Consider the following 27,372-nt stretch of genomic DNA (forward strand, 5'->3'; position numbering starts at 1 on the left):
AGAGTCTACTACAGGGCAAAACAAATACATCAACAGGTTATTTTTTTACGCAGCTTGTGCGCAACACTTGAATATATATCAAAGGATTGATTATTCCGGCTCTGCTTTCTCTGGTCCCTACCTTGGGCTTGCTGCCTCCGATGGCTCCGGGTCGGATGGAGCCGGTCTCCTGGTACCGGCACAGGATTTTGGACACGCAGCCGTGGGAGACCCGGAGCTGTCGGGAGATGACGCACGGCCTGATTCCGTGGTGGGCCATCTCCACGATCTTATGGCGGATGTGGTTGGGCAAAGGTCTGCCATTTATGAAAACTCCTCCGAGCTGGTTGACTCGGCCTTGACCCAGCGGGGTAGACACTGCATTTCATCAACACACGAGAGGAACGTGTCACCAGAGACACTAAACAGCACAGGCAGGGCGAGTTTAAACCATCTCCACGTGATTGTAAGAATGACAAAGATGTACTTCAGAAAAAGACATCATTAATGATATAAGTGAACCAAAAATAAGTGACAATAACTGTTTTACTAAATAAAATTGTATACAATGCATTGTGGGAACAAGTACATCATTCATGTAAATGCTAATTTAAGCCGAATTAATAGTTGAATTATTAAAAAGAGCCTGCAAACAAGATTGGCAAAATTACAACCAAAATGATTAGAAAAACAGTAAATGAAATACCAAAGCAGCAGCTAAATAATTGCGATGAAAAATAGCCAACATAATGATGGTCCATCTAACTGAGGTGAAGGCCTAATTCTTTAAAAGTTGTACGTCCTTTCAGTGTACAAATGGCCTAGTTGGTTTTTGAGCTTGAGTTTTATGGAGACATGGCTGACTGAGAGGTCCGCGGCCACATAAAAGCAACAGTAACTTTTCACTGACTACAACTGAGAGCTAAATGATCCTCTGACAACCTCCAGCGTCCTCCGTCCTTTGATGCTTTACCTTCCAGTGGGAAGCCGCTGCGGGGGTAGTTCTGGGCCAGCGTGGGTCGCATCATCCTGGGAATAGACCCCGCCAACGCAGTCATACCTCCTCCACCACCCCAGTGACTGCGGAGACCTCCTCCTGACGGAGAAGCTGCTCCCCCGACAGCGACGGTGCCGCAGGAGGACGGTGTTTAAAACGGTCGCCTGTGTGAGAAGCTTCCTGGGAGTTGGGCTCGGGTTAGAGTTGCCGCTACAGCCAAGCAGCGTCCCGGGACAGACTCAACCCTCTGAGGAGCTCGATTTGACGACAACAAAAAAAGTAGAAAACGTGATTTGAGGGCGTTAAAAGAGTTCGTTTCTTCGTCCTGCTGGTTTTTATTCCCCACTATTGACGCTTTTGGGAACGAGGTTGCCAAGACGGTGCAGCTCAGGCTAAAAATATTGTTATTGTTGTTGTTGTTTGTTGACACCCGTTCAAAGTGAGAGGAGTCCGTCCAAAGTAGCGGAGCTCTTCTCTCTCCCAGTCAGCACTCCCGGCTCGGATTGGTCGAGCGGGTACAGCCCGGTGCGCAGCGGCGTGCGATGATTGGCTGAGGCCGAAAACTTTGGTCCTATCAGGGACGCTGTCACAGCTCGGCTCGGACGGGACAGGGGCGTCGATTCACAAAACCCAAAGCTGTGGCAGACTCACTGAATGTACTGTTTAACCAGCAAAACGTCGGTGTTGAGTGAACCGCTGGGTGGAAAGTACAGCAAGAAAAAGATGATTGAGAGGCAGAGCTCTAATTATTTGGTTAATGTGATGAACTATTAGTGAGTCACCAAACTATTAACACAGACACACACTGAAGTCAGCATTTTCCATTTATTTTCTGTCCATTTATCATCTCTTCCCTGTATTCTAATCTGTAAAATGAACAGCCTAAATATTAAACAAAGGGCTGCAGACAGATAAAAAAAAAAAAATCTGTGTAATTCAGGCACTTTTCCTTGTGAAATATTTGCCTCTTCGTGTATGTGAAGAAGATGGACGATTTATTAGAAACACTTGTCACCTAAAATAGCACTTGCAGCCTTAAAATAAAAACGAAGAAAGTCTCAGCCCCAAAATAATACTGAACAAGACTGAACTGGCACTGCTGAGCTGCTGCATTGAACTAAATTACGATTATTTATATTTTACGTAGGCTGATTTGATTTTGATACCAGGGCAGAACTTCCTGACACAGCTTGAAGACCAATTTTAATGATAACTGCCAAGCGCTTCATATTTGGTCAATTTATTGTAGGCTCCTCTCCATTGACCACTGCTTACATGCCAGTATTATTCTGGCTTTAATGAAACCGCAATGGCCTGATGAGGCAAAGCCCAAACTTGTAACTTTTTCCTATGTGCAGATCTTTAGAAATTATTGGGACAAAAAAAATATCTTCATCAGATTCCCTTGTTGCCAAACTGCGCATGATATCATCTCCGAAGTGTTTAACGCATATAATCGCACACGACCTCTAATTTGTTTCCACCCCGTGGCCTCATATATGACACAAATGGTGCTAAAGTGTGTGCACCTCAAGGAATTTATTGTGGTTTTCAGACTGAGCACCAGCCAGCCGAGAACAGTCTGAAGGGGGACGTGCGCCACAGCAGGATACGACGCCGGGGCGGCCGTAAAGCGCGTCTAGCTCCGAGCCACCACAGTGCAGAGGGTGTATTTTCATTCCGACTCAAATGTCTGATAATCAACATTGCGTCACCACCCAGCAGAGACAATAGGAGCGCGAAGGTATTGTTTCCCTTGAAAGTTCTGCTGGCTTTCTCTCTCTTTTAGTGTCGTGGGTCACAGCATCCTTTAGTCCACAATCAATCACTGGAGCAAAGATTCCGCTCGTGAGCTTTGAAACGAGACAAAGGCTCGTTTTACTTCACTGTCCATCGTCCGAAGAAAGGCAACTCCGTCATCACTGCTGGGAAAGTGGATCCTTGAACGGGTGCAAGAGAGGAACTTTTTTTTAAATTTTAATTTAGATTTGCATTGTTGTTGTTAAATCTGCAGGCTGTAGAATTTCTGCAAAACCGTGTGATAAATTTAACTCGAATTAATAAATTTGTATCTTATATTTTTGGCACAGATTACCTCATCTCCTGGCAGGGTGCAGAATTCAAGATTATAAAGCAAATTTATATACATTACTGGTCAAATAGGACATCTGTGCCCACTTGGAAATATCTAAGTGATTGTAGCAGGATATATATATTCTACCTCAGAGTTTGTTTGAACGCCTGAAGCCCCGAGAGCTTCGTGTGACTCATGCAAAATTAAAGCTGAAAAGCACCCCGAGCACCTGATCATCCCTTTAATGTCCCAGCCCACTCACCTGTGGGCTATGTGAGCAATAACGAGGCCTCGACGGGGGGTGGGGGGGGGGGGGGGGTCACTGTTATTCACCTTCATATGCGCAGGGAGGAGATATCCCACAGGATAAGTAGGTTTCAATTAACATTGGCCTCTTTTATTGACTGTTTGGGGGGAAACGCACTTCAAATGTTGTCTTTGCTGACAAATACGCGCGCGGACAAAGGATTAGAATAAGAAGGACTAACGGCGGTCTTTCACCTGCTTAAAAGGGGGTGTCATCCTGCAGACACTGGATGATTATCATGCGTGAAATGAATGGAACCTGCAGGTTTTCACAGCATGGCTTCAAAGAGAGGGGACGTGTGAGTTTGTTTTTGACTCATTTTACATTTGTTGTAAACCAGATAGTACTCTTTAGGGAATATTCAAACCTTTTGGGTTTTACAGGCGGTAGGCAAATCAAAAAAATGAACAGTTCGGAGTTAATATGTGAATGAATATGTTGTTTTAAGGACAACAAAATAAATGATAGAACAACCCGAGGGGTACAAAAGAGAACCGTCACTCTTTACACTGATGGACGTGACGATTTGGGGGAGATCGGATTGAAATTGGATATTATAGAGTAAGAAAAGAAAAAAACAACAAAGGGGAGCAAATGGAAAACAGAGAGGCATGATGCATACCTCGGCCCTTTCTTTTAAAGCGACACTCAATCTCCGTGTCCAATCCATTACCGGGGGATGAAACTCAAAGTCAGAAATCTCTCCTGATGAGAAATAAATTAGTTGCATCACATGCTCTGTGTGGAGGGACTTCACAAACACGTAGTTGTCAAATCAATTAGTTTTCCATCAGTGTGTTAGGGTAATCATTAATAGAGAGATCGGGGTGGCTGTGGATTTACACACAAAAGTTTCAGCTCCACGACATTTCGGACTGATTTTGAAGATTTCTTACTCCACTACATTTGTTGATTCAGTTTAGGAAGAAAGGTTGTTTTTTTGTTGCTGTTGTTTTTTTTAAAACACGACACATTCAACTAAACTCAATAAAGTGAAAAGTGTACAAATTCAGGTCCTTTCTGTCAAAGGTTAATGCGTCATATTCCATTCATGCAGATGATAAATACTGAGATGAACTGCCTTTGTGCACAGTAAGTATATCTTTACTTTTTTTTTTTTTTTTTTTTATAGCTACTTTTACCGATAGACCACCATTTATGACGCACTTGATGTCTGTAAAGCAAACTGCATAAAAACAAACACATCCTCAATGAAATGAACCCTTGTCTGCATGAAGCCTCTGTACTCACAGCAAGTTTCCTTTCACTCTTCTCAGTCTTTGGAGGAAGAGTCATTTCATAGCTGCCTCAGAATAACCATGTGTATATTTTAGCTCCTGTTTTCCACTGATCTGGTGAGCGTCACTCATTTGCGGCATTTATCTGCGCTCTCTTCTCTTCTCTCCCTCTCCCCTTCACTTGTCCTTTAACTCTGACCTGGACGGGTGACTTGTCTTAAATGTTGAGAGGTGAACAGTTAATACATCATATTCCATTAATGCACATAAATACAAACTGCACAGTGGAAGTGTATCTGGGTATTTTTTACATTTTCAATCATTTCATTACGAATAAGCTTTGTAGCTTACTAATGACAGCACACCATTTTTGATTTCCATTATGTAAATACACTTCCACCACTGAATATAGAACTTTGGATGCGCAATAATGTAAATAATTAAAAAAATATAATAAACTATAGGCTATAATCAACACAATGAGACGTGGATTCAAATTGGGTTGTGTATTTTTTTTTTTTAATTTAATAACCTGATTTACATCAGTTATTTTGGTTATTCTTTCTCCATGTTGAATATTTTAACTATTTGCCAATCTAGTGAAAAAAAATGCTTATTCCTATTATTTAGATTATATCGACCCGTCTATAATGACGAATTACTAAAAGACCAATGAATATGTGTTTAATCTTTTTTTCTTCTTTTTTTTTTAATCTAAAAGTAAATGTTCGCTTTAGGCCTATATCTAAATACTAAAATGTTTTTGTTATCTCCAAGTTCTAACCAACTTTTATTGGGTGTTTTACAGTAATAATTCAAATGTTTACTTAAACCGGGTCCGGGTGTCGCATCAAGATGCAGTCGTCTCAAGTATGATGGAGATGCAAACACCAAGCAGGAGTTAGTCTGCAGGTTACTGAGTTGTAAACTCCAAGCTTTTATACACCTTATATGATTTTCCCGTTGCCGGCAAAGTCACGCGATGTAGCACGAGAGCCCTGGATGAAAACTCCTCGTTGTTAAGCCAAAGTTTGTACCCTGAGCTAAATATCTAATGAGAGGCATTCAAATGCATTAGACCAGCGATACTTACAAAAACACGTCTGATTTTCGGATGCTGTTTGTTGTCACGGCTAATTTGTAAACACATTTGCCTCTGTAAGTGTTTTCCAGTAAAACCTGTTCCTGTTGTGCTGCACTGAATTGACCAATCAGTGAACAGAGACTGTGGTTTTTTTTTTACGTGGAGCTGAGATGATGAGAGAGAGGTATATTATTGTAGTAAACCCACTGTGTGACAGCATTCATTTATGGAGCATTGGACTTTAGGTTGGCACGTGATGTGAAGCATGAACTTAATGGTCACCAGCAATTAGATGGTGACCAGCCAGCGCGGCTTTTTAATAAAAATATATATTCTGCTGCTGTTTGAGAGGAAAATGTTGTTTCTGAATGGTTGGATTTATATCACCTAAAAAGGGGAGCCTTGTATGAACAGGTAAACACATATGATAAATCTTTGTCTGTGATATTACCCACTGACATCAGCATCCTGCCCAAACTGAAAAATGTATTTACTTTTAATCAAGCTTTAGCTACCAGAAGTTTACACAGCTAGACCTACATGACAAATGCAACCATGCTGACAGAAAGGTGGATTTCATCTTTTTTTATTTTTTATATATATATATATATATATAGCATGTAGAATCCTTTATCATCCAGCAGGGGGCATATTTGATGCACAGCAGGGAGCTAGAGTAAATGTGTCAGCTTGGATCATATTCAGATTATTACCAGTCATTATGTAAGACCGAGCATGATAAAATAAAGCCGGTAACAGGCCTATCCATCAGCTGTTCTTCACCCAGCATTGAGACAAATGATGAACGCCGCGGATATTCACGATACCTTTATTACTGAAATGTGTTTATGTATGTAAAACAGCACATAAAGAACATTTCTCTGTGCAAATACAATTTGGTACTTTAACAACAACCACAGATTCTCATAAAAACCAACAGCATTTTTTAGGTCCTCTGAAATAAATACAATATGCGTCCATTTGTCAAAGGTATACCCCGTTACTTGTGTCAAATAAGAGGGTGAAAGTGCATCATATCGAAGTTGGGAGAAGGTTTGGCGGGATGATTGGAGCGAGCATGACGATCAGATTGAGGGGGTTTAAAAATAGTGTTAAATTGCTTTTTCTGTTTCCCCTGCTGTGAGGTACGGATACCAGTGTGCAAGAAGTGCTCAGAATAAAGAAAAAAAAACAACACTTAGGTGTCCAAATATCTAAATCAAAAGCCCTCAGGGAGCCAGAAGATTCCAATTCACATGCCCTAATACCCACATTCATAGGGTAGCAATTTTTGCCATATCTAAGACCTATAAATAAATAATTGAATAGATTGTAGCAACAGTAACAAACACAAACGTTACCAACGATTCACAGTAATTCTCAAAACAAGTCTGTCCGCTCCAGTCCCTTCACTTTGAGCTTTTTTTCATTACATTGTCTGTCTTTTCACACCATGTATTTCAGAGGGAAAAATAGATTTAGTTTAGCATCGCTCAGTGTTTGCGTGGTGTTAGTGCAGCACACGCTCTCTCAGCCCATACTGTGGTGTTTTTCCTTTAAAGGACTCATTCTAGTCTCAGCCACACAGCTCACGGGGCTCTTTCCACAGGTAATTACGACTCCTGACAATCCCAGAGGAACCAGAGTGACACCAAATGTTTCCTTTCAGAAATTCTCTGCAAAGATTGGATTCTCACTTATGGCTTTGAAGGAAGAAGAGGAGTGGATGTGGAAGCAGCTGAAAGGGGAGCACTGATTACTTAAGAATTCTACTCTTTCCCCAAAGCTGAACACAAAACCACGCAGACATTTTTCATCAGTATAAAAAAAAAAAAAAGGTACTAAATGTTGGGAACCCTGTTTTCACCTAACGTGTAAATGAGGTGAAGAGGAGGAAATCCCTGCCGACATGCACCCCAGCCGGATGCTGTCGGAGGCAGGAGGGATGCCCGTGCGTGATTTTGATCATGATAACAGTGAAGTTTAGCTTCATTCAGTAACAAGGTGAGGCACACGGGTCAGGAGTGACTTCCATCAAAATTCAGAAAAAGAGGGGAAAATCAAAAGCTTTGACCTGTCAGTAGCCAAACATGCACAAAAGTAGCAAAAACACAGGTTCAAAAATCACAAGCTATCTCTTTGTATCCCTTTGTCTGCTGGAGGAGGTGCCCTTTCATTGTTTTCAATGGAAACTGTGCCATCCTGCAGGATTAGGTTAAAGCACAAGGTTCAGGAAGGTCTTCAAAGAAGGCTGATCACACCTACCCAGTATCACTCACCACTTCTCTGTAGCTACTCGTGGACTATTTACACATTTGGATTGTGGATACGATTCTTAACGGATTGACATATTAGAGGCTTCCCACGTGAACACACAGGCTACGATGAGCCTCAATAGAATCCATAAGCCATCACCTGCAAACTCTGAAGTGAACATTGTCAAATATCTGTACAATACAATAGTGCTTTGTTGAGATGTGAGTGAATCATCATGGACAGTTATCATACAGTGAGTGGCATATGCATATTATTTAGTGAGAGAGGGTGGGGAGGTTGTCAAATCCTGGAAATAAGCACTTCACATTCAATCACCAAACCGGCTCAGACCAACAGCAGGGGGTCTAAGTCTTCAGTTCACTCATCAAGATGCCCAGTCAGCCGGGCCTACTGCAAATTCAAGTGCACAATTTAAGGAAAAGATTATCGAGGATCATGTAGGCCTATTGCTCCAAACAACTCGAAGGCCTTTGGGTGTTTACTATACTGATAAAAGGCCATTTTTGGGCAAGAATTATTCCTAGAAAAGTAAAGGGAGCAGGAGTATCAGTTGCCAGTACTATGTACATAATCACACACCCACGGAACAACATCTCCATCAATAGTCAGAGCCCGCTGCCTATCAGGCATTTCTCCGGGAGTTACTGGTGGCGGACGCGCGGCCTGTCTCATGGTCCGGTCTGTATTTAAGCCAGCAGATGAGCCATGTGACGACCACGGAGAACATGGCCAGGATGCTGGCTACCGACAAGCAAATGGGTCCCGCCGGCGAGGGCGGAATGCTGTGACTGTGCACAAAGATCAGGCCCATGAACAGCAACACCAGCATGGACAGAAAGGAGAAGATCACGCAGACGCAGCCGGTGGTCAGCGCCACTCTCTTGCAGCTCTGACAGCTGTCGTAGCGCACCGAATCCTGCGAGAGGGTCGTGGCCGTGGACACGGTGGTGGACGGTGTCGCCTGGCTGGCGCTGGACGTCCCCGACGCCTCCTCCCGGCGGAGGGCGACAAGAGCTGGGTGCAGCGGGGGAGGGTACAGCGGCAAAGCGTCCTGTGGCAGGGGGTCCGAGTCGATGTAGAGCGGAAAATCCTCCGTCACCTTGGTGTTGTTGGGCAGGTTTTGTATCCGATAATCCGGCACCGGAGTCCGGTGGCGACAGACGGGGCAGCTGATGCGCCATGGCCGCTCCTCCCGGAGGTGAAGCGTGTTCAGGCACTCCTCGCAAAACGTGTGCAGGCACTCTAGGATCTTAGGAGCCCGGCGGTCAAGGTCGAAATAATTGTAACAGATTTTGCATTCGTACTCCTCGTACGGAAACACCGGGGGGGCCTCGCCGGGGGGTTCCGCTCCGTTTGATGCCAAATCTACCTCTGCCATGTCATCTTTCGCCATTCACATTCTCCGGTGAACACAAAGGGAGCTGGCGGACAGATGCTGATGACGGTGCACGTCTCTCCTCCTCTCCTCCCCCTTTTATTGAAACGCCATCATCCCCGCAGATATTGTAGATGTGTTTTAATAATCCCCTCGGCGTCCTTTGTGAAGAGCGGGGCGGCTCGGTCGAAACGACCAGGGTCCCGGTGAAATATTAAAAAGCTCTCAGTTGGCGTTGGGCTGTGTGGGAGTAGATGATGTAATGGTGGTGACTCCGGTGCGAGCGAGGGCTCATCCGTCCAGGGAGTCCGAGCATCCCACAGAGCAAAGAGAGAGAGAGAGAGAGAGAGAGAGAGAGAGACGATGTGTCGCCCCGAAGTCCCGTTATAAAGAGAGAGAGAGGTTGTTGTGTTCAGTGCTGGCTGTGCAGGCAGCATTTGACTGCCATGCTCGATCGCAATTACGTAGACACGAGCGGACAACAGGATGCGCTAATTTGGTCAAGTGGGGGCGTCAATTCACTGTTTCCTGCAGCGCACCAGCAAAACATCCAAAGTACAAAATCTGTTTCAATATACAAGGTCCACATTTACCACGTGGTGAATGTCCAGCTGAGGTTTTCTATCATTTCAGAAATCCTCGTGCTCAGTAAAAATCCAGCCAGCTCACTGACAGGCACAAGAAGTCCAACTGTACAACTAGCAGCTGATGAACCTGTGAGGGTGATACAGCACTCTTAACAGTGATGGAGGTGCTGTCAGAGGGTAGGGATGATTTAGGGAATGAAACTGGGGGAGTCAGGGACTGAAGGTAAAATAACTTCATCATTTCTGAATATTTAATATCACACATAACATTGATAGTTTGTGGCATTTGGTTGGGATCAAACTGACCCAAACCGTTCTCTCCACAGGACACTCATGTACTTTGAAATATATATATATATATATATATTTTTTTTTTTTTGAAGTCGAACTTCTTTTGATGATCTAACTCGTGATTTAGATCACAGGATTTGAAGCAAGGAAATGGATTCCTACCAGTTTTTAGTTGAACTCCACATCAGAGCACATCAAATGAATGATTAAAATTGATTTCACGACAATGACTTCATGAGTTTTTAATAACGGGTACCAAGATATGAAAAATGAAGTCCTGACTTTAGTTTTTTTTAATAGTAGGTTGCAAGTGAGGTACTCTGTTTGGATTTCCAGATGAGGATGATTAAATCTCTGGCTGAATAGTTCCTACAGGTTTTATAAGTCAATATACGCTAAGGACATTAATTGATATACGGGTCAAACAACCCCACTTTGGGGGCCACTGAGGGCTGAAAATTGGACCCCATTTGGGATGTCCACATGGAGCCCGTATTTGTCGTGAAATGTTGGCCACAAGTGGGCCGCAGTGGGCAGCCAACACCAAGCCCAAAAGAGCGGACCCGGTGAGGGCTGAACACTATTGGGCTCATTTCCCTGGTGGTGTGGACCCACTACAGGTGGGACGCTAATGGGCTCCCGAAGGGCCCAAAGATTATTATAGAGGTGCCACAGACCAACAGTGGGCCAAAACAATCCCACGTACGTCATACAAAAGCTATTCCAAAAAAATGAAAATTGTTTTTCAAAAGTACATAATTGATAATATGAAAAAATTCACAATACTGAAAAAAGTTTTAAATGATGTAAAAGAACATAATAAACGTGTAATATCCCATAGGCCTGAAACTCACAACAATTATCAGAAAAACAGCACAACGCAATCCCTGTTGGGTGGGTTCATATTTCCTCCACTTCCTTCAGCTGTGTTTATCAGAGAAGAGGGGGGACCTGAGGGGGGTCTTTATATCTGAGGGGGGACTTTATATCTGAGGGGGGGACTTTATATCTGAGGGGGGACTTTATATCTGAGGGGGGGGGACTTTATATCTGAGGGGGGTCTTTATATCTGAGGGGGGGACTTTATATCTGAGGGGGGACTTTATATCTGAGGGGGGGGGACTTTATATCTGAGGGGGGTCTTTATATCTGCCAGATCAAAATTATTCTACTTGTATGCAGTATGTTTGACTCATACATGGCAAAGTCACAATTTCTTCATTGTTATATTAAGAACAATCCAAATTGGATTTAAACATTCCAGTATATTTCCAGTGTGCCACTAAAAGATCAAATATATAAGATCTAAATATAACATCCTTGTCTGTTAGTAATGTGCCTTTTTGCCCCTCAAAATAGCTGCCATGGTACCAGAACAATCCCAACATTTCAAAAGTATTTGCCTATTTCCAATACACAGTTTTACATCATATAATATTTGTATACTAAGATGGACCTATTGAGTTAGACAAATGATCCTTAATCAAAATTTCCTCGTGCGTCTACAAGACCTTCAACACATCTTTATTTATTTATTATTATTGTTTTACAAGTTTTCATGTTGTCCAGCTGTCAAAGATGCTCTCGTGATCTGCAGTGTTTCTAAGCAGGGCGGTGATGGAGATAAACAGATGCTAGACAGCACTGTTTGAAGACATACCTGCCAATGCAAGTCACTGCTGTTGTACTCTTCTCTCTGAAGCTTCACATCCCGGCTGGCTGGCTGTGAAAGGAAAATAAAAGCTTTAAGAAGAAACAGCAAACTGTGCGATTTACATTCACAACATATGAAGTTAGCTTTAACAAACAGACATGATTACACAGAGAAGTACACCGTAAATACTCCAAGAACACATTTGGTTCAAGTAAGAACAAATTCATTTTTATGATCATAATCAGGTTGTCTTAAATTCATACTTGAGGAAAGCTAATGGTTTTGACTGAGCTAATATTAGCTAGAAAGGGGTCTACTTGTATTAAGGTACCTAGTGTTGCTCCGGACCTGGCTAGCTCATCCTTTCAGAATAAAAGCACCAGCGTCAGCTACACACAACGCCAGTAAACTGGTGTGAAACAGCTTTGAAACTTTACTCCATCACTGTCGCATGAATTTCCAGTTTTATCCAAGTGTTTAGTATTACTTTATGTCAAAAAGACAGGTATTATTTTTATAATAATAAAATAATCCAATTTAACCAAATACAGGAACTTAAAGCTACACACATACACACAACAAGAGATTTTAACAGTGCAACCCAAGCCAACATTTAAATTAATGCCCAACCATTATCTGTTTGTTTCTTTTTTCCAGTGCAGCAGTCAGGCAGAGCACATTAAGATAGACAATTTCACGTAGGCCTGCATCTAGCACAGATCTCAACAAGAAGTTCCTAAAACTCAAATGAAAAATCTGCCATAATGTGCTTGTACTTGGTTTCAAAACACAGGCGTCGACCAAATGGCCTTGTCTGAAGCTTTAAAAGGCAAACCGTACATTACATATCCATGATATATTACATTTTAAATTCCAATAGCCTGAGACACATTACCCAGTGATTGCATGTGTGAGGAGGCTCAGAAATAGCCAATATAGGAGGTCAGTGCTGGGCAGTAATGGGCCTGTGTGGGGTACCTATGGGTAAGCCCAAATGGGCTTCCCAAATGGAGAAACATCGGGGGCCCGGTACAGGCAGGCCAGCGGTGGGCCCATGTTGGGTAACTGCAGGCAAGTCAAAATGTGGACTGTCCACAGACAATGCACAATGGGGCCAAAAGGAGAAAAGACTGTGGGCTCTGTGGTGCACAACTGCACGTGGGCTGTCAGTGAAGATTAAATTTAAATTGGAAAATCCACAGTGGGTCCGATATGCGTGGGCTGCTTCTGCCCACACTGCCCACACTAAACCCACATGGGGCCCGCGGTGGCTGGCTTTCTTCGTTCCTTGCTGATATATGTGACGAGAGCACTCCACTGTTCTCTTCAGGCCTAAGAATGTGAAAGAAATACAACAGTTCTGGATTAACAAGTATTACAGATTTCATGCCATGCTCGGTCCATAGTCTGTGGTTCGGCCCCACACATGAAATTTAGCACGTAATGCAACGGACATAATACATTTTACAATTGTTATTATTAATACCAGGACACAGTTGAGTTCCACCAGTAAACAAAAAGCAAGGCAACAAGATGAAGGATGGTTTATAATGTGCTTCAGACAGTTCTGCCAAATGTACAATAAATTAAATGAGTGTTATGGAGAAGGGTTGGGGGTGTGGGGGCCCTGCAGATGCCCACTTTTCCCACTGAAAATCTAGATATCTAAAAAACTACAAAGAGTTTCAAGAAGACCTGTTAGACCCTATGGTATACAAGCTATGCAGAACAACAAATTAAAGATTTTACAAATATTATGAATGAATTAGGCTGATGAAAAGGCAGACTCGTGGTTTGAACTCAAATGTTCAAAATTAAGGATAACTCAGGATAACTCTCCAAACTCTGTTATTTGGGTCTATAAGGTGCAATTAGTTCTATGTCATGTAGAACAGTGTACAGTGACTGAATCTCATATCAGCCTGGTTTTGGACAACTGAACTGAATGCAATTGTTGTCCTGTTCTCAGCACTGTACTGACACGAGCTCCACCAGAGCCCCTGCTATAATGTATGTGCAATAAAGCTTCTTTCCACTTTCTATAAATGGGCAACTTCCTGATAAAATCTAAACCAGCCCAGCATAAAGGTCGCAAAAGTGATTTACAACAATGGAAGCCTACCGGTTCAGCCCCCTTGTAGCTCCGCCCCGCTGCGCACACCTGTGAGCCGCACCTGTCCGCGGACCTGCACTCAGCACCTGATGCGCCCTGCCTGGGCAATTCTTCCTCTTACTTCTCCTGCTCAGAAAATCAAATCTCTCACTTCCCGCGCTTTTGTGTCGTCCACCTGTCACCCTGGAGCTCCTGGCTTACCTGCATGATCCGGAGCTCGTGGCCCGGTTTCAGAGACGATGCGGACTTTTCCGCGTCGAGGCGTCGCATCACAGCCAGGGGAGGACCGGAGGTCAGACCCGAGCCTCGATCAACGCTGAGAGACCACGTGGACAGCTGAGAGGAAGATGGGACCACCAGGACAACAACTCCAACTACAAGGGCAACGGATGTGCAGTCGGAGTAAGTCATCCGTAAGATATGCGTCAACATATGTAGAATGAATAAGAAATACACCTTGGAAAATAGGTATTTTAATTTGACGGAGAAACCAGACCATCTACTGCGGTGAAGTTATTTGCATTTGATTCCCAGCAACATGTTTGGTTTTAGACATCTTATTTCAAAACACTGCCATGGCATCCTCGGGAAAAAAAAAAAAGAAAGAAGAAGAGGTAAACACACCCTTAGCTTTACTAGATTAAAGAACTTCGCCCTAAGGCGAACATTTATATTTATTTAAAGCTTATGCAAACCGAACGCTGACTGGCTTTTCTCGTTTGTCTGGGTGCCTCTATCAGCCACCAGATCCTTATCTACTGGAGGACAAGCTGTGCGGGATGTTGGCTTTTTTCTGTCTCAGTCAAACAACATATTTAGTGAAGATACAATCAAGTTACAACTGGTTGAAGAATTTAAATAGCCTTGGTTATACAAATTGAGCACAATTAATAAGCAGTATTAATGTCCTTAAATATTTGTAAGGAATTAAATGTTATGAAGTAAACATAAAGTTGTTTTAATGTCCTCTTTAGTTCTGGTAGATTTTTGTCAAGTCTAAGTAAATAAACACCAATGATGTCATTTGTGATGAAAACTACAGATAATTGTATGATAATTAGAAATGTGTCCACAGCATAACATGTATTAGTGTCTCAGTAACAGCTCTACAGCACAAAGAACAGCCTCAGTGATAAATTGATTATAATATTATATTCATATTGCAAGAAACACTATTTTCAATAGTCCCTCTTGAAAAGACAATTTCAGGGGATTTGTTAATATATGAAAGCCAGTCTTGGATTTGGTGGACCCCTCTGGGCTCGACTTGTTCTTCCAGATTAAGAACAGTGGAACTGATTGTAGCTTCCCCTGCTGATTTGATTTGCATGTAATGATGTTAGTGTGTGTGTGTGTGTGTGTTCTGTTTTGTAGTGACGTACTGAGATTCTGTTTTGTTGAAGTAGTTCACATTTTTTTAAAAAGGGCCCAAAAATTAGGAGATGCATTCATTTTTCTTGCCCGATTCTTTTCTATTGGCCTGTATCCAACTGTCCAACGAAGTCCTCTGGCATCTCAGACATCTGCACAACGTACCCTATAGGTTTAGGCCCCGGAACCATATAGGCAGATTTAAAAAAAAAAAAAAAAAAAAAAAAGGTTAAGGTTTGGGTTACTTATGTAAATTAATTATTTTTGAGTTAAGTACCTTATATGTTACAAAAGTTTAGTTTCTTATGCAACTTAAAAGTGACTCTACATTGATTTTTTTCTCAATCACAGACTTAAACACCAGTCTCCACCAGTCGTTCTACTCCATCACATGACTTCCTTTTTCGACAGCCCGGTCCCAAATTTAGGCATCTCTTAATTTTAGAGCTGCTATTGTGACACTAATATGTTTGAAGCCAATGCAGAAGTGCCTTAAAGTGTAATACCACCCAAAGCCCCTCGGGGTTGGCTCCAAAAAGGCTCTGGCTCCAACAGAATTGCTTGCCCGCCTCATGTAAAATATAAGAGGTAACAGGTGTATAGCCAGCAATGTCATCTGATGATGAGCTGTCTTTATGCACCTGCTTCCATCATGTTTTGTGTCATCTTCGTTTATTCCCTGCAGGGCTGCAGCATGCCTCAGTATGAGGTGAGGAACTGGCTGCTGCACTTTCTCTTCCTGCTTTCAGCCGGCCTCGGTCACGAGATCTTCTACATCACCTGTCTGCCCTGCATACACTGGAACCTGGACCCTTTCCTGTGCCGTCGCCTTGTCAACATGTGGACTGTAAGTCGGTGTGTATGTGTGTGTGTGTGTGTGTGTGTGTGTGTGTGTGTGTGTGTGTGTGTGTCAGACCACCTCAGCATGCACACACAAACGCAAGTCTTCAGTCTGATGTCCGTCCGTCACAATGCCACCTCTCTTCCCACTGCTGCGCCATCTCCCTCTCTTCACCTTTCAACCTCCTTTCATCCCTCTCCCCCCTTCCAGTGACCTGTCTCTGACACCACTGAGTCCATATCTCCCCAGGCCTCGGGGGCCACAGCGGCCAGCCTGACCGGGGCACCCTGACACGGTGAGAGGCCACACATGAGGACAAATCATGTGCATGTACTTATTTTAAGCGAGGAACTCCCTTTTTTCGACGTTTACTGTGACACAATCTGGCGAATTACGGCCACAGACCCGGAAAACAAGTCAAACGGCATCCCAGAAGGCGTCTATATGACACTCGTAGCGACACACAGACGGGCCCGTACACCATCGTCCCTGCAGTGTGTGACGGCAGCGTGTTTTTGTGCCCTTTGTGTCCCCGCCCCGAGCGCTTGGTGGGTGCCCTGTGTCTGAACCCCCTCGTTTGGCTCCCCGGGGGGAAGAGACACCATTCTTCTGGAATCCTGGCTGCACTATGCCCCTGTGTGAACTCCTTTCAAACACACACACACACACGCACACACACACATACATTGCCGGCACTCCCCATCTCGGCTGCTAAACACATACTCATCGCCCTCCCTCTAGTTAGACATTACCAGCTCTACACTGTGCTCTCCTCCCCCTGGTCGACCAGCAGAATGTTTTATTGGCCTCATCAGCGCCTTGAGCTTTCTCTCCCTCCGTAGACCGACCATTTGGTCTGTCAGGCCTCGGGCCGCATCACCCCACACTTCCAACTTCTCCCAGCACCCTGCCATTGTGCTGTTGGAGTTATCTAAGGTTCATGGAGTGCTGTGCTCTTCTGTCACACACACACACACACACACACACACACACACACACACACACACACACACACACACACACACACACACACACAGCAACGCCACATCACGCCAACAACATGAATGGCACTCACACATACACACATGTGCCCTTGTGTCCTTCACTGCTCTCTGTTGGCTTCACTTGCAGGGTGACTTTTGTTGACTTACAAAACAGTGACTGTCATTAACCATATGGTCATGAATTACAATGCGGTATTATGGTAGCGTAGTGTTATGCAAATCATACACCCGACGTGCTGTTCAGAGGGCCGGAAATCTCAGATTGTACTTTAACATAGTGACACAAAGGGCACACGCTGAGATGCGAAATTTTGTTTGGACATTTAAGAACACTGGTGTGTTTAGTCTTATTTGTATGCACTGCTAATGGCAGATGATGGTCACGATCAATGACAAAAAGTATTTTTTATTCCCAGAGGAGTGCTCGAACATGACCACGAGAAAAGTTAACAATTTATTAACGTCAGCTATAAATTTAGAAAAGTATCCTGAAAATGTTCGTCGCATGTGTGGAACATGTCCTGAAGGTGGCCTTCAGTAAGTATTACTCAGGACTACTACAGACCTGCCCAATGTCACCAAAGTGTGTAATACACTCGTCAGTTAGGTTATGCGTCACGTGTTGCTTAACCTCAGAGAAATAAGTACATGCACGTATGGCCAGGTTTGTAGAAGGAGGTCACGTAAAGTGGGTGTGGTTGGATGGCTTCAACACAGGGCGTTCACCCAGGAGACCAGGGTTCAAGTCCATCAAAAGAGATGTGGATACCTTTAAAGAAATCTTTTCCTGATCCTGATCACGTTTTCCGCTCTAAACCTATGCTACATGCTGTATATGCTCTACGGTATGCTGCAGTGGACTGACGGGTGAATTATAAGTTTGTGCGTAATAGTTGGGTGGTTCTCCAAGTCCAAAGTGCTTTAAAAAAACAACAACTAAAACACAAATTATTCATGAACCATTTGGCACAAATTAGATTATTTTTTTAACGGAGAAGTAAATTCCCATTTAACAAAAAACTAAATCTGTCCAAAAATGGTAAAAGAGCAGCACAGAGTTGCACTCTAAATGAGAAATTGTACAACTTAAAGCACTACTTAGAACTGGACCCAGAGGAATTGGTTTCTGCTCTCTTATTAAGGCTATCAGTATATTGCAGAAACCATGCCGTGGGGATTTGACAGATTGGCTCCACAGTTATATAATGGAGGAACATGACTCCCAAAATGGCCATTGTACAAATTAAGCTCTACCATTTGCTGTTAAGGAGTTGTGCAGTCACTAAAGTTCAACTTTTTACGGCATTATCGTTAAAAGCGATGAGTTTTATAGCCTAAAATGTGCTATTTTATTATTTGGTGAGCACAGATAAACAAAGAATCTATCATTGCCGATGTGATTCTATTGGCGTGACCTTTTGGCTGAGCTGCGATGTGTCATTTAAAATCGTAGCTAGCCAGCTATCGATCGTATCACTGTGGAACAAAACAAGACATCTTGTGAGTTTTCTCCTTTCAAACAGTGAGATAGCCCTTCTTCTCTGCGCACGCACACACACACGCACACACACGCACACACACGCACACACACGCACACACACCCACATGTTGACAGATCAAAGTCCAAAGCTGCCGCGGCCTCGATCGATACCCTTATTCACAAGATCACACCCAGTATGTGTGTGTGTGCGTCTTGACCGGTCTTTAACTCTTCCCTTAAAGCGAGCAGAATGTCCCTGGCTCGGCCCTTTAGACGTGACGGTTACATGGAGACGCTGGAGTGACAGCTTTACTGGAGGCAGCTGAATGTGAATGTTTGCGTGGATGGTGAGTGTAGAGGAGGGGGCGGGGGCGGGTGGAGGGGAGGGGAGGTGTGGGGGGGGGGGGTCATCATCATATCATGCAAGCACTTGAGCTGGTGGGCAGATTCAGTGCGTGAAGGCAGAGGGTGGAGGATGTGCGCACAGTATGGATTGTTGTATGAATGCAGTCATGGTGGATGAATGTGCTCCGATGTGCTAAATGGGATTTTGGTATTTTGGGTCTGGGGCTGCTAGGCACCTAAATTCCCAGTGAGATATTGATATTAATTTAATGTTGGTGTGTTAGGAAGCCAGGCCAGAGGTGTTTTTAGCTTCTCTCTCTGTAGCACTAGCTTTGCCATCTCCATTTGAATAATTCACATGGATAATTTTTTTTTGAACTGTCTTTTTGTCATGAGTACTTTCACACATAACCCAAAAAGTAACATTTTTTTTTGGAAGGATGTCGATTTTTCTGAGCTTTTGCAACGCAAATAAAGGGATCAACCAAACAGATTATGCATTTTAGGACATCCTGAGTTTTTGCTGTGGAGAATATCCATTTAGAATATTCTGAATTTGAAGCACACATGCGAGGTATTTGTACGCCACCCCCACAACTTTCATGAAGCAGACAGAGCTAACGGCTTCGTCCATGTTGGTCGGCTCACCTGTATCATCAGGTCTGAATGCAAAATATTCCCAAACAAAACTCCGCCTGTGTCATGACGGACTGACTCCGACACGTCACGTTAAAGCATCTCCTTGTCAGTTAAAATGAGTTTACAACAATATTAAAGTCTTCTCATCGTGAAAAGTATTTTTGCCAGGCCCCTAATAAAATATAGAAACTTGTCTGGCATGCACAGACCACTGACTCCAACCCATATCCAAAACCTTAAGGAGGAACTGCATCGCTGACTGCAACCCTGGTCTCATTACCCAACATGCCGATCTTCACTGTTGTGGCTGAAAGGGAGCAAATCCCTGCAGCCGTGTCCCAACATCTCATCCAATCTCTGCCTGGAAATCCACAGGAAGTTACTGCAGCATAATAATTCACACCATCTTAGAAATGAGCGTAATGTTCGACGTCTCTATCTGCGTCTCCATCTCTACGAGTTACTGCTCTCCCAGCAGGTCAGTAGACTTTTATATCTCGTTTGCCATGGTAACACGCGTTTCCTGATTACAGTGTCTGTGGAGATGGTAATAACAACCTCTCTATTCTCTCCCTTAAACACACACATTAGTATAACGCTCCCTGTCTCTGCGCGCTGCCTCCCCGCTCCTCGCTAAGACAGCCATTCATTAAATATACAAGGCAGAGCTTTAAATAAACCTGGAGCTGGAGCAGGCTGCCCCTCCGAGGGCCGCTGGGGATCTTATGAAAGAGAATAGGCAGCACATTTGGCAGGAAAAGCACACCGATACCTACATACCCCACACACACACACACACACACACACACACACACACACACACCTTGCACTGACTGTGTCATTGTGTCAAGGGCCCTCCGTCTCACCCCGTCGGCTAAAGACGCCGTGTCAGCAAACTCGTCCTCCTTCACTTCTCTGATTCCTACAATAGATTTTGTTACTGTATGAGGGTGGGTCTCCACTCTAGTGCAGGTTTTTTTTTTTTTTTTTTTTATAGAGTGGGGATGATGACTTATTTATGAGAGTTTGCGGTTGTTTTACAGCACAGCCTAATCAGGATTTTACTTCCTCCTCTCATTATTTTACCATCTTCCTCCGTCTCTAATTCCTGCCTTTGTGTGCCAGCCTCCTGCGGCACTCTGCTGCGGCCCTTCGTGGTGTTTAATTGTTAGGATGCCGTGGGCTTATTTCCGTCACTTAAAGATGACAAATCTGTCACGCATGAAGCCGACAATTAAATAGGTGTTGCACCAGAAAGATACCATCATGCACCACAAGTAGACTCGTGCACTGTGTCCTCTCTCTCTTCCCCAGTTGGTGATGTACATCGGTCAGGTGTTGAAGGATGTCCTGAAGCTGCCCCGCCCTCTCTCCCCACCTGTGGTCAAGCTGGAGACGCGTGTGGAAGCAGAATACGGACTTCCCTCCACCCACGCCATGGCTGCTATCGCCATCTCTTTCACGGTTTTACTGAGTGCCCCCTCCAGGATACAGGTGAGCACAGTAACAATGATCTGCAACGCTTGGCAGTTGTGAGCTGCAAAAGGCACTAGTGCATAATATGTTTTAGTAACTGATCTAACTTGACTTGTTATGACCTTTCAACTGTATCCCACAGTCTCCATCAGTAAATGGAGCTGGCTCAGGTTGAGCAGTCAAACCAAGACATGAGTCATTTCATGTGACCATGTGACTAAAGCCTAAATCATACCCTGTAAAGACACCTAAGGCAGCTCTGTTTGTGGCTTTATGAATGGCAACGTCAGTTTTTCTCCCTGTTACTTTGGTCCAGACTGAAACATGTCACCGGCTGTTAGATGGATTGCAGTGAAGTACAAACTTTGGTCATCTCCAAATGGCTTTGATGATCCTCTGAAGCCACCGTGACACATACATTTACGTCAGTGAGGAAGAAGAATCATGGGTCCATTGTCAGGTCCATTAGAAGGTCAAAGTTTATGCAGTCTAAAACTTTGGTTTTCAGTTGACTTTTTCGGTAAAACGTAACTTTTGAATGGGTTGTCGTGACATTTGGTTTTCACTAAACGCGGTCAAAACTCCAGCAACACTTGCAGTATGGAGAACATCTTTAATGTTAGACCAATGCGTCTCGACTTAGCTTAAGTTCGACATACCACAAGTGTTGTTGGAGTTTTGACTGCTGGTAAATTGTTTTTCCTTCTCCGTGCACCTCGGCAGTCGGTGACGTTGTGCCACAAACCTCCATCTTGCTTCCAAAGTTTTCCTTTCTGCAATAAAAAAATGTAATCTACTAGATGATTGAAGTTACGTTTTATACAGATGTACACCTTCGACTCCTTGGCATCTCCTGCGGCACCGCCACAATTTCGACTACTGAGAGAAATATCTTGACATCAGTTGAGTGGATTGGCCTATCCCTTAAATTTGGATTGTGCCATCATTGCATCAAAGTTTTATTCACCCAGCTCATCAGTTTGTGACTAAATACCTGACAAACGGACACTCTCGTCATCCTCAGCTGTTTTTGTAGCCTCTGTAGTGCTAATTAGCAAACTTTAGCATGCTTCCACGCTAAACTAACATGCTGAACATGAACCAGCAGTGTCAGAGATTCCTCCCTTGTTCTATAATAGTTAACAGTGAGCAATACATTTAGATTTCAGACACTCACTTATGTAATAATGTCATTTTGCATCTACAGCTGCAGACTATGGTAACTTGCCCATCTTTAACATGCTGTGCATTGCATTATGGGAAGCAGGACTGCGATTGACACTACTTTTTTTTATTCCATTGTAGGCACTATATAGTACTATATATACATTTACAGATTATGGGCTTTCAAATTAAATATCAGACAGGAAACAAGTAAATAAGGAGACGCATCATCTCTCCTGCTGAGGATTAGGGACATAAAACACCACTATACCATCACATCTAAATTTGACTCCAATAACAAAGACAGATCGAGTGCTTCAGAGAAAGCTGACGAGTATCACCTGGGATGAGCAACAACATCAGCCTGATATTCAGAGATCGTGATAACAATGAAGCTTCTTGATTGGTGACTGTGACATGATGACTGAAACAGTAATAGTCAATAGATATACTGCTCATTACTATGAAAAATGTTGTTACCACCATTACTGACTGCTATGATGTACTCCAACCTCCATTAGAGCCAGGAAGCAAAGGCTAAGTGGATTCTGACTTGATATTTCACTAGATGTGCCATGGAATTTCATGGATTCCTTTTATGATTAGTGAGGCACTTGTTTGTGTTAGATTTGCTCGACCCAATGAGCAGCGTGTCTCGAATCAAAGTGTTGAATGAGGTTAAGTTTGAGGCACTGGGAGCCTGTGGATGGCAGCATGAGATGAAGGGAGTGGCCCCGCTGTCCATCACCGAGTCCCGACTGTGCCGTTGGACAATGGGCAGGGAGGGGCGGGGCCAGCAGTCACCATCAGTCACCATCAGCCACACCCGTCGAGCTGCTGTTTGGTCTTCTGATGGACTCGACCGAGTCAATGACTGTCAGTCCCCCCTCCCGACTCGTCCCCTCTTGATCTCTCCCACTCCGCTGCCAAGTCAATAAAACACTCAGGGGCTCAATCATCGGCCGTCTTAATCAAGCGCTGTGTTTTAATGAAGAACCGAGTGACTGCTAAATCTTTCAGTCTGTAGTTTACAGTCCACAGCTGTCAGACTGATTTGTGGTCAAATCGTTTCAACTAACTCGCCGTCACGTCTTCTTGCAGCGGTTGTTCTCAAGGTCAGAGAAATCAGATCAACAACCCCGAGACACTGCGCATACAGTAGAGCACTTAACTGTGGCCTGAAATTCCTCAAGGATTCCCCTTGAAAAGAGCATCCATTGCTATAGATGAGTAACAGGCTGTCGCGAAAGGCTCCTCAATAGCCGCAAGGCCTCGGGGCAACTCGGGCCGTTCCCAAAGCAGGTCAAAGGTCACGACAGTCAATCACAGAGTGACCCCCTCCTATCCCTGGCATCCTTTATGGCCATTCATTAAAAAAAAAAAAAAACTCTCTTCATGAACTACCAGTGAATAGGCTTCCAGCTGCAAAAGGACAGGAAAAGAGACAGGAAAAAAAAAGGGTGGGGGTGGAGGGGTGGGGGCACAGGATGGGAGGGCGGAGGAGGTGAATGAATGCACGAGGCCTCTCTTCTCACTGTTATTGAAATGGAGGGGGAAACAAAACCTGCGGCTGTAGGTAAAGGAAGGAGGGGAGAGAAGACAGAGAGATGTCAGAGGAAGAAAGGAGCGGTGAGCTGATGACGGGCAGGACGTCAAGCAGGCAGGACGGATCACTGGAAACCAAGACGATTGACGAATGGATGATTTGATGGCGAACTAACAGGAAAAGAAAAAAGCTCCAAATGCAAAAACCCTCTTGCATTTTCTGGAGGAGTGACTGTGTGACGACTGCTGCTTCGACAGATTCAATCTTTTATCATTTAATCAGGGAGCGGTCTTTGACTTTGTGACGCTGTGATGGCCGGTGATAAATCTGTGTGTTTTTTGTGTCTCAGTTCCGGTTCGAGGTGGGTCTGCTGATCGCAGTGATGCTGTCGTCCTTGGTGTGTCTGAGCCGCCTCTACACCGGCATGCACTCAGTTTTGGTAAGCCATTTCCTCCACACACACACACACACACACACACACACACACACACACACACACACACACACACACACACACACACACACACACACACACACACATTCTACAGCATAAAACATTTAAGCTCAAAGCGGGATTCATAATTCATATCTGTGTCTGTTTAAACTGTCTGGCTGAGCCTTTGATCCAAGACTCAAAATTCTGCAGGCACTTCCTGCTGCCTCCCTTCAAATTGGAAATATTAATTTAACAGTTACGAATTATTGTTCAATTCTGTTTTAGGAACATATCTGTCACATTTATCAGGGCTCCTCATCACTGAAACAGTGTATTTGTGTATTTCGAAGTGTATTTTTGTACTAAATATAGAAAGAAATGATAAAATAGTCATTATTTGTGGGAGATATGCTCCACTTCCCCGCTCAGGGTAGAAAATCCCCAGATGATGCCACTCTCATATGTGACGGTGAGACCGAAAAGGGGCCAACGCCATTCCTGTGCTGTGGTCCACATGAAATAGTGCTCTTCCATGTTAGGACTCTTACTTGTGTTGTGCAGGAGTTTCTACAGAGTTGTGTTGTTTCAAATCACTCACTGCTGTTCTGCACTGACCGGAAATAACTGCGGCATGTGAACACATCACCCCCCAAAATATCTGCAGCTTTAATTATTTTATCCAGAAATTAATGTGTTTTTGTGTTCTCTGTTTAACACACTCGATAAACACGCTGATTCTTCTGTCCAGCAGCAGCAGTGAAAAAGAGACACTTTTGTTTGGTGTTCAGGAACAGATGCAGCTTCCTCAGAGACCTTCAGTTGAAAATCCTGTACATCCGTGGCCCCGCCCCCTTCCTCTACAGAGCCAAGATGGCGACCGTTTAGGGCGGAAAGTGTCCAGAGTTTCACACTTCCTTCATGGGCCGTTTAGAGTGCATCATCCTGGTACTTGTAGTGCGCTGCATGTTGCTGTACTGTCAGTGTGAACGCACGAATGCACTAAAAATAGTGCGCGTTAGTACACAAGTACAACATGTGGAACACAGCAGTGGTTTAGTGACATATGTCGCTGCTCTCAGATGGTACGTTGCTCTCAGATGGTACGTTGCTCTCAGATGGTACGTTGCTCTCAGATGGTACGTTGCTGGTATTCCATCGAAACAAACCACATCCCAGTGACTGCTCCCACTGGACCACTCAGCTGACGATCAGGCCGTCACATCAGTTTGCAAATTTAATGTTAATGACACGATGTCAAGAGAAGTAAATGTTCTGCACTTGTATGGTGTTTTTTTTCACCCTGCTGTTCTCAAAGTGCTTTAAAACGTGCCTTCCGATCACTGACCGATGGCGGCAGAGCTGCAGTGCAAAGTGCTCACCTGCAATCAGGAGCAACTTGGGTTTCAGTGTCGCGCCTGAGGACACTTGGGACACGTGGACGGGAGGTCCCGGGGATTGAACTGCCAATCCTTCGATTGGTGGGCGACCCGCTCTGCCATCTGAGCCACAGCCACCTCTGGAGTTTCATTTTAATTTTCCTCTTCTGGTGTCAGCAGTAAAGCAGGCATTGTACAGGAAGCGTTGGAGAGGGAGCTGAGCTGAAAGGGGAAGCTTTCGATTTACCGGTCGATACACGATCCGACCCTCACCTACGGTCAGGAGCTGTGGGCGGACATCTAAAGATCGCAAAAAGATAACATCCGGAGGGCGCTTGGAGCAGAACCGCTGCTCCTTCACGTCGAAAGGCTAGTCAGTGATCTTTATAGGAGCTGGGAGGCAGATTTAGTTTTCTTGAGAATGTATTGTGTAACATACAGGATATGCAATGGTTTTGATCAGATATTGCCTATAAATAGTGCTTTCCAAGGAGCCAGAAATGTCAGCTTCAAAAGCACCTACATTCACCAAACTTTGCAGTTTCTGTACTCTCAAGGTTTTTATGTCGGAGTTTGGTAAATTATTAGATTTGTTCTGGAAATATCCATGCAAATAATGCACATTTAATTAGACAAGGGCTCATTTTGCATGCTGAAACATATAATTTCATAAAACTTGTAATACAATACTTGTCTTAATGTAAGTAAGCAGCTGGGGAAGTTTCATGATGATATCTAGATGTTAAAATTTCCCCCCTATTTACCTGCTGTGTTTTGGCTTAAATGACAGACACGAGTTGCACCAGTGGACTTAATCAACTCTACGCAAGTAAAAGTGCTCCTGCTAAAATAATGTCCCTGTGCTTTCAGGACGTGATCTGTGGCGCTCTGATCTCCGCCGTCCTGCTGTTGCTCACCTACCCTTACTGGGAGACCTTCGACCACTTCCAGCTCACCAGCCGCTTCTCCCCCGTCGCGGCACCGCTGCTGCTCCTCTTCCTCGGCTACACGTACCCGGAGCTGGACCATTACAGCACCACGCGGGGGGACACGGTCACCATTCTGGGAGCGTGCGCCGGGTACTCCGTGGGCTCCTGGGTGAACGTGCAGCTGGGCCAGACCTTCGAGCCCCAGGGGACGCTACCTGTACCCCTACCGACGCTCACGCCGAACGCACTGGCACTGGGTGCTGGTCGCTTCCTGGTGGGAGTCGTAGCGTTGGTGGGAACTCGGCAGATAATGAAAACAGGGAGTCTGAAAATGTTGTATTGGTGGTACAGGCTGCCAGAAAAGGACGACAGCGCCAGGAGGAGGAAAGAGATCGAGGTGCCTTATAAGTTTACCACGTATACAGCTGTTGGACTTGTTCATTCTATACTGGTCAATAGAGTCTTCATGTTACTGGGGCTGCTATGAACCATTGACATAAGGCTGATGTTTAAGTCTGGACAGTAATGAACCTCATATTTATTTCATTGTGCATCCCGTTACTTCAAATTTCATATCTGACGAGTTCTCAACCGGGAATGATTCAGTCGTGTACTTGTGACTGATTTGTAACGGAGCTGAGAGCAAATGAAATACTTTGCTCACATAGCAATAAAGTTTTTATGACTTAAGTGTCAGTTTGATCATTATTTGAACGGCTGGGGCCGTTTCTCATTGCAGCTTTTAATATTTCTGAACAAACACGTGCCAAAAAAATGTCTGTGTCCCGA

General features: G+C 44.2%; 3 protein-coding genes across 10 annotated transcripts in view; 1 reads left to right on the plus strand and 2 right to left on the minus strand.

Moving 5' to 3' along the window:
- pax3b (paired box 3b) overlaps positions 1 to 1,396 on the minus strand; it is a 29,879-nt gene extending 28,483 nt beyond the window's left edge. For all 6 annotated transcript variants that reach the window (XM_069147459.1, XM_069147456.1, XM_069147458.1 and 3 more), the window contains exons 1-2: positions 953 to 1,396; positions 122 to 357 (exon numbers count right to left, since the gene is read on the minus strand). In XM_069147459.1, the coding sequence (XP_069003560.1) occupies positions 122 to 357; positions 953 to 1,037 (321 nt within the window). In that variant the 5' untranslated portion in view covers positions 1,038 to 1,396. The remainder of the gene's footprint in view (positions 1 to 121; positions 358 to 952) is intronic.
- Positions 1,397 to 6,492: 5,096 nt separating this feature from the next.
- LOC138197012 (RING finger protein 228) lies at positions 6,493 to 9,772 on the minus strand. Its single transcript, XM_069147461.1, has one exon. It carries the CDS (start codon positions 9,347 to 9,349, stop codon positions 8,579 to 8,581), a length of 771 nt encoding a protein of 256 aa, XP_069003562.1. The 5' UTR covers positions 9,350 to 9,772; the 3' UTR covers positions 6,493 to 8,578.
- A 4,524-nt stretch (positions 9,773 to 14,296) lies between these two features.
- Positions 14,297 to 27,273, plus strand: sgpp2 (sphingosine-1-phosphate phosphatase 2). 3 transcript variants are annotated; one of them, XM_069147464.1, is made up of 5 exons: positions 14,297 to 14,378; positions 16,033 to 16,194; positions 20,971 to 21,150; positions 24,192 to 24,281; positions 26,525 to 27,273. In XM_069147464.1, exons 2-5 carry the CDS (start codon positions 16,042 to 16,044, stop codon positions 27,068 to 27,070), a joined length of 969 nt encoding a protein of 322 aa, XP_069003565.1. In that variant the 5' UTR covers positions 14,297 to 14,378; positions 16,033 to 16,041; the 3' UTR covers positions 27,071 to 27,273. The 3 variants fall into 3 exon arrangements, with proteins under 3 accessions (XP_069003565.1, XP_069003563.1, XP_069003566.1); XM_069147462.1 differs by having other exon boundaries at positions 14,333 to 14,389; XM_069147465.1 differs by lacking the exon at positions 14,297 to 14,378 and adding an exon at positions 16,399 to 16,483 and having other exon boundaries at positions 16,136 to 16,194.
- Positions 27,274 to 27,372: the final 99 nt, after the last annotated feature.

This window comes from Embiotoca jacksoni, unplaced genomic scaffold, assembly GCF_022577435.1.
Source record: "Embiotoca jacksoni isolate LCO1_2020_lvr unplaced genomic scaffold, fEmbJac1.0.p SCAF_14, whole genome shotgun sequence".
In the NCBI taxonomy this organism is placed as follows: Eukaryota; Metazoa; Chordata; class Actinopteri; family Embiotocidae; genus Embiotoca; species Embiotoca jacksoni.

Coding starts and splice junctions, on each gene's coding strand:
- sgpp2 (XM_069147462.1), top strand. CDS start 14,366: ATGTGCAGTCGGAGTAAGTCATCC. Junction 14,390..16,032: donor GCAGTCGGAGTAAGTCATCC/GTAAGATATGCG, acceptor TATTCCCTGCAG/GGCTGCAGCATGCCTCAGTA. Junction 21,151..24,191: donor GTGCCCCCTCCAGGATACAG/GTGAGCACAGTA, acceptor TTTGTGTCTCAG/TTCCGGTTCGAGGTGGGTCT.
- LOC138197012 (XM_069147461.1), bottom strand. CDS start 9,349: ATGGCGAAAGATGACATGGCAGAGGTAGATTTGGCATCAAACGGAGCG.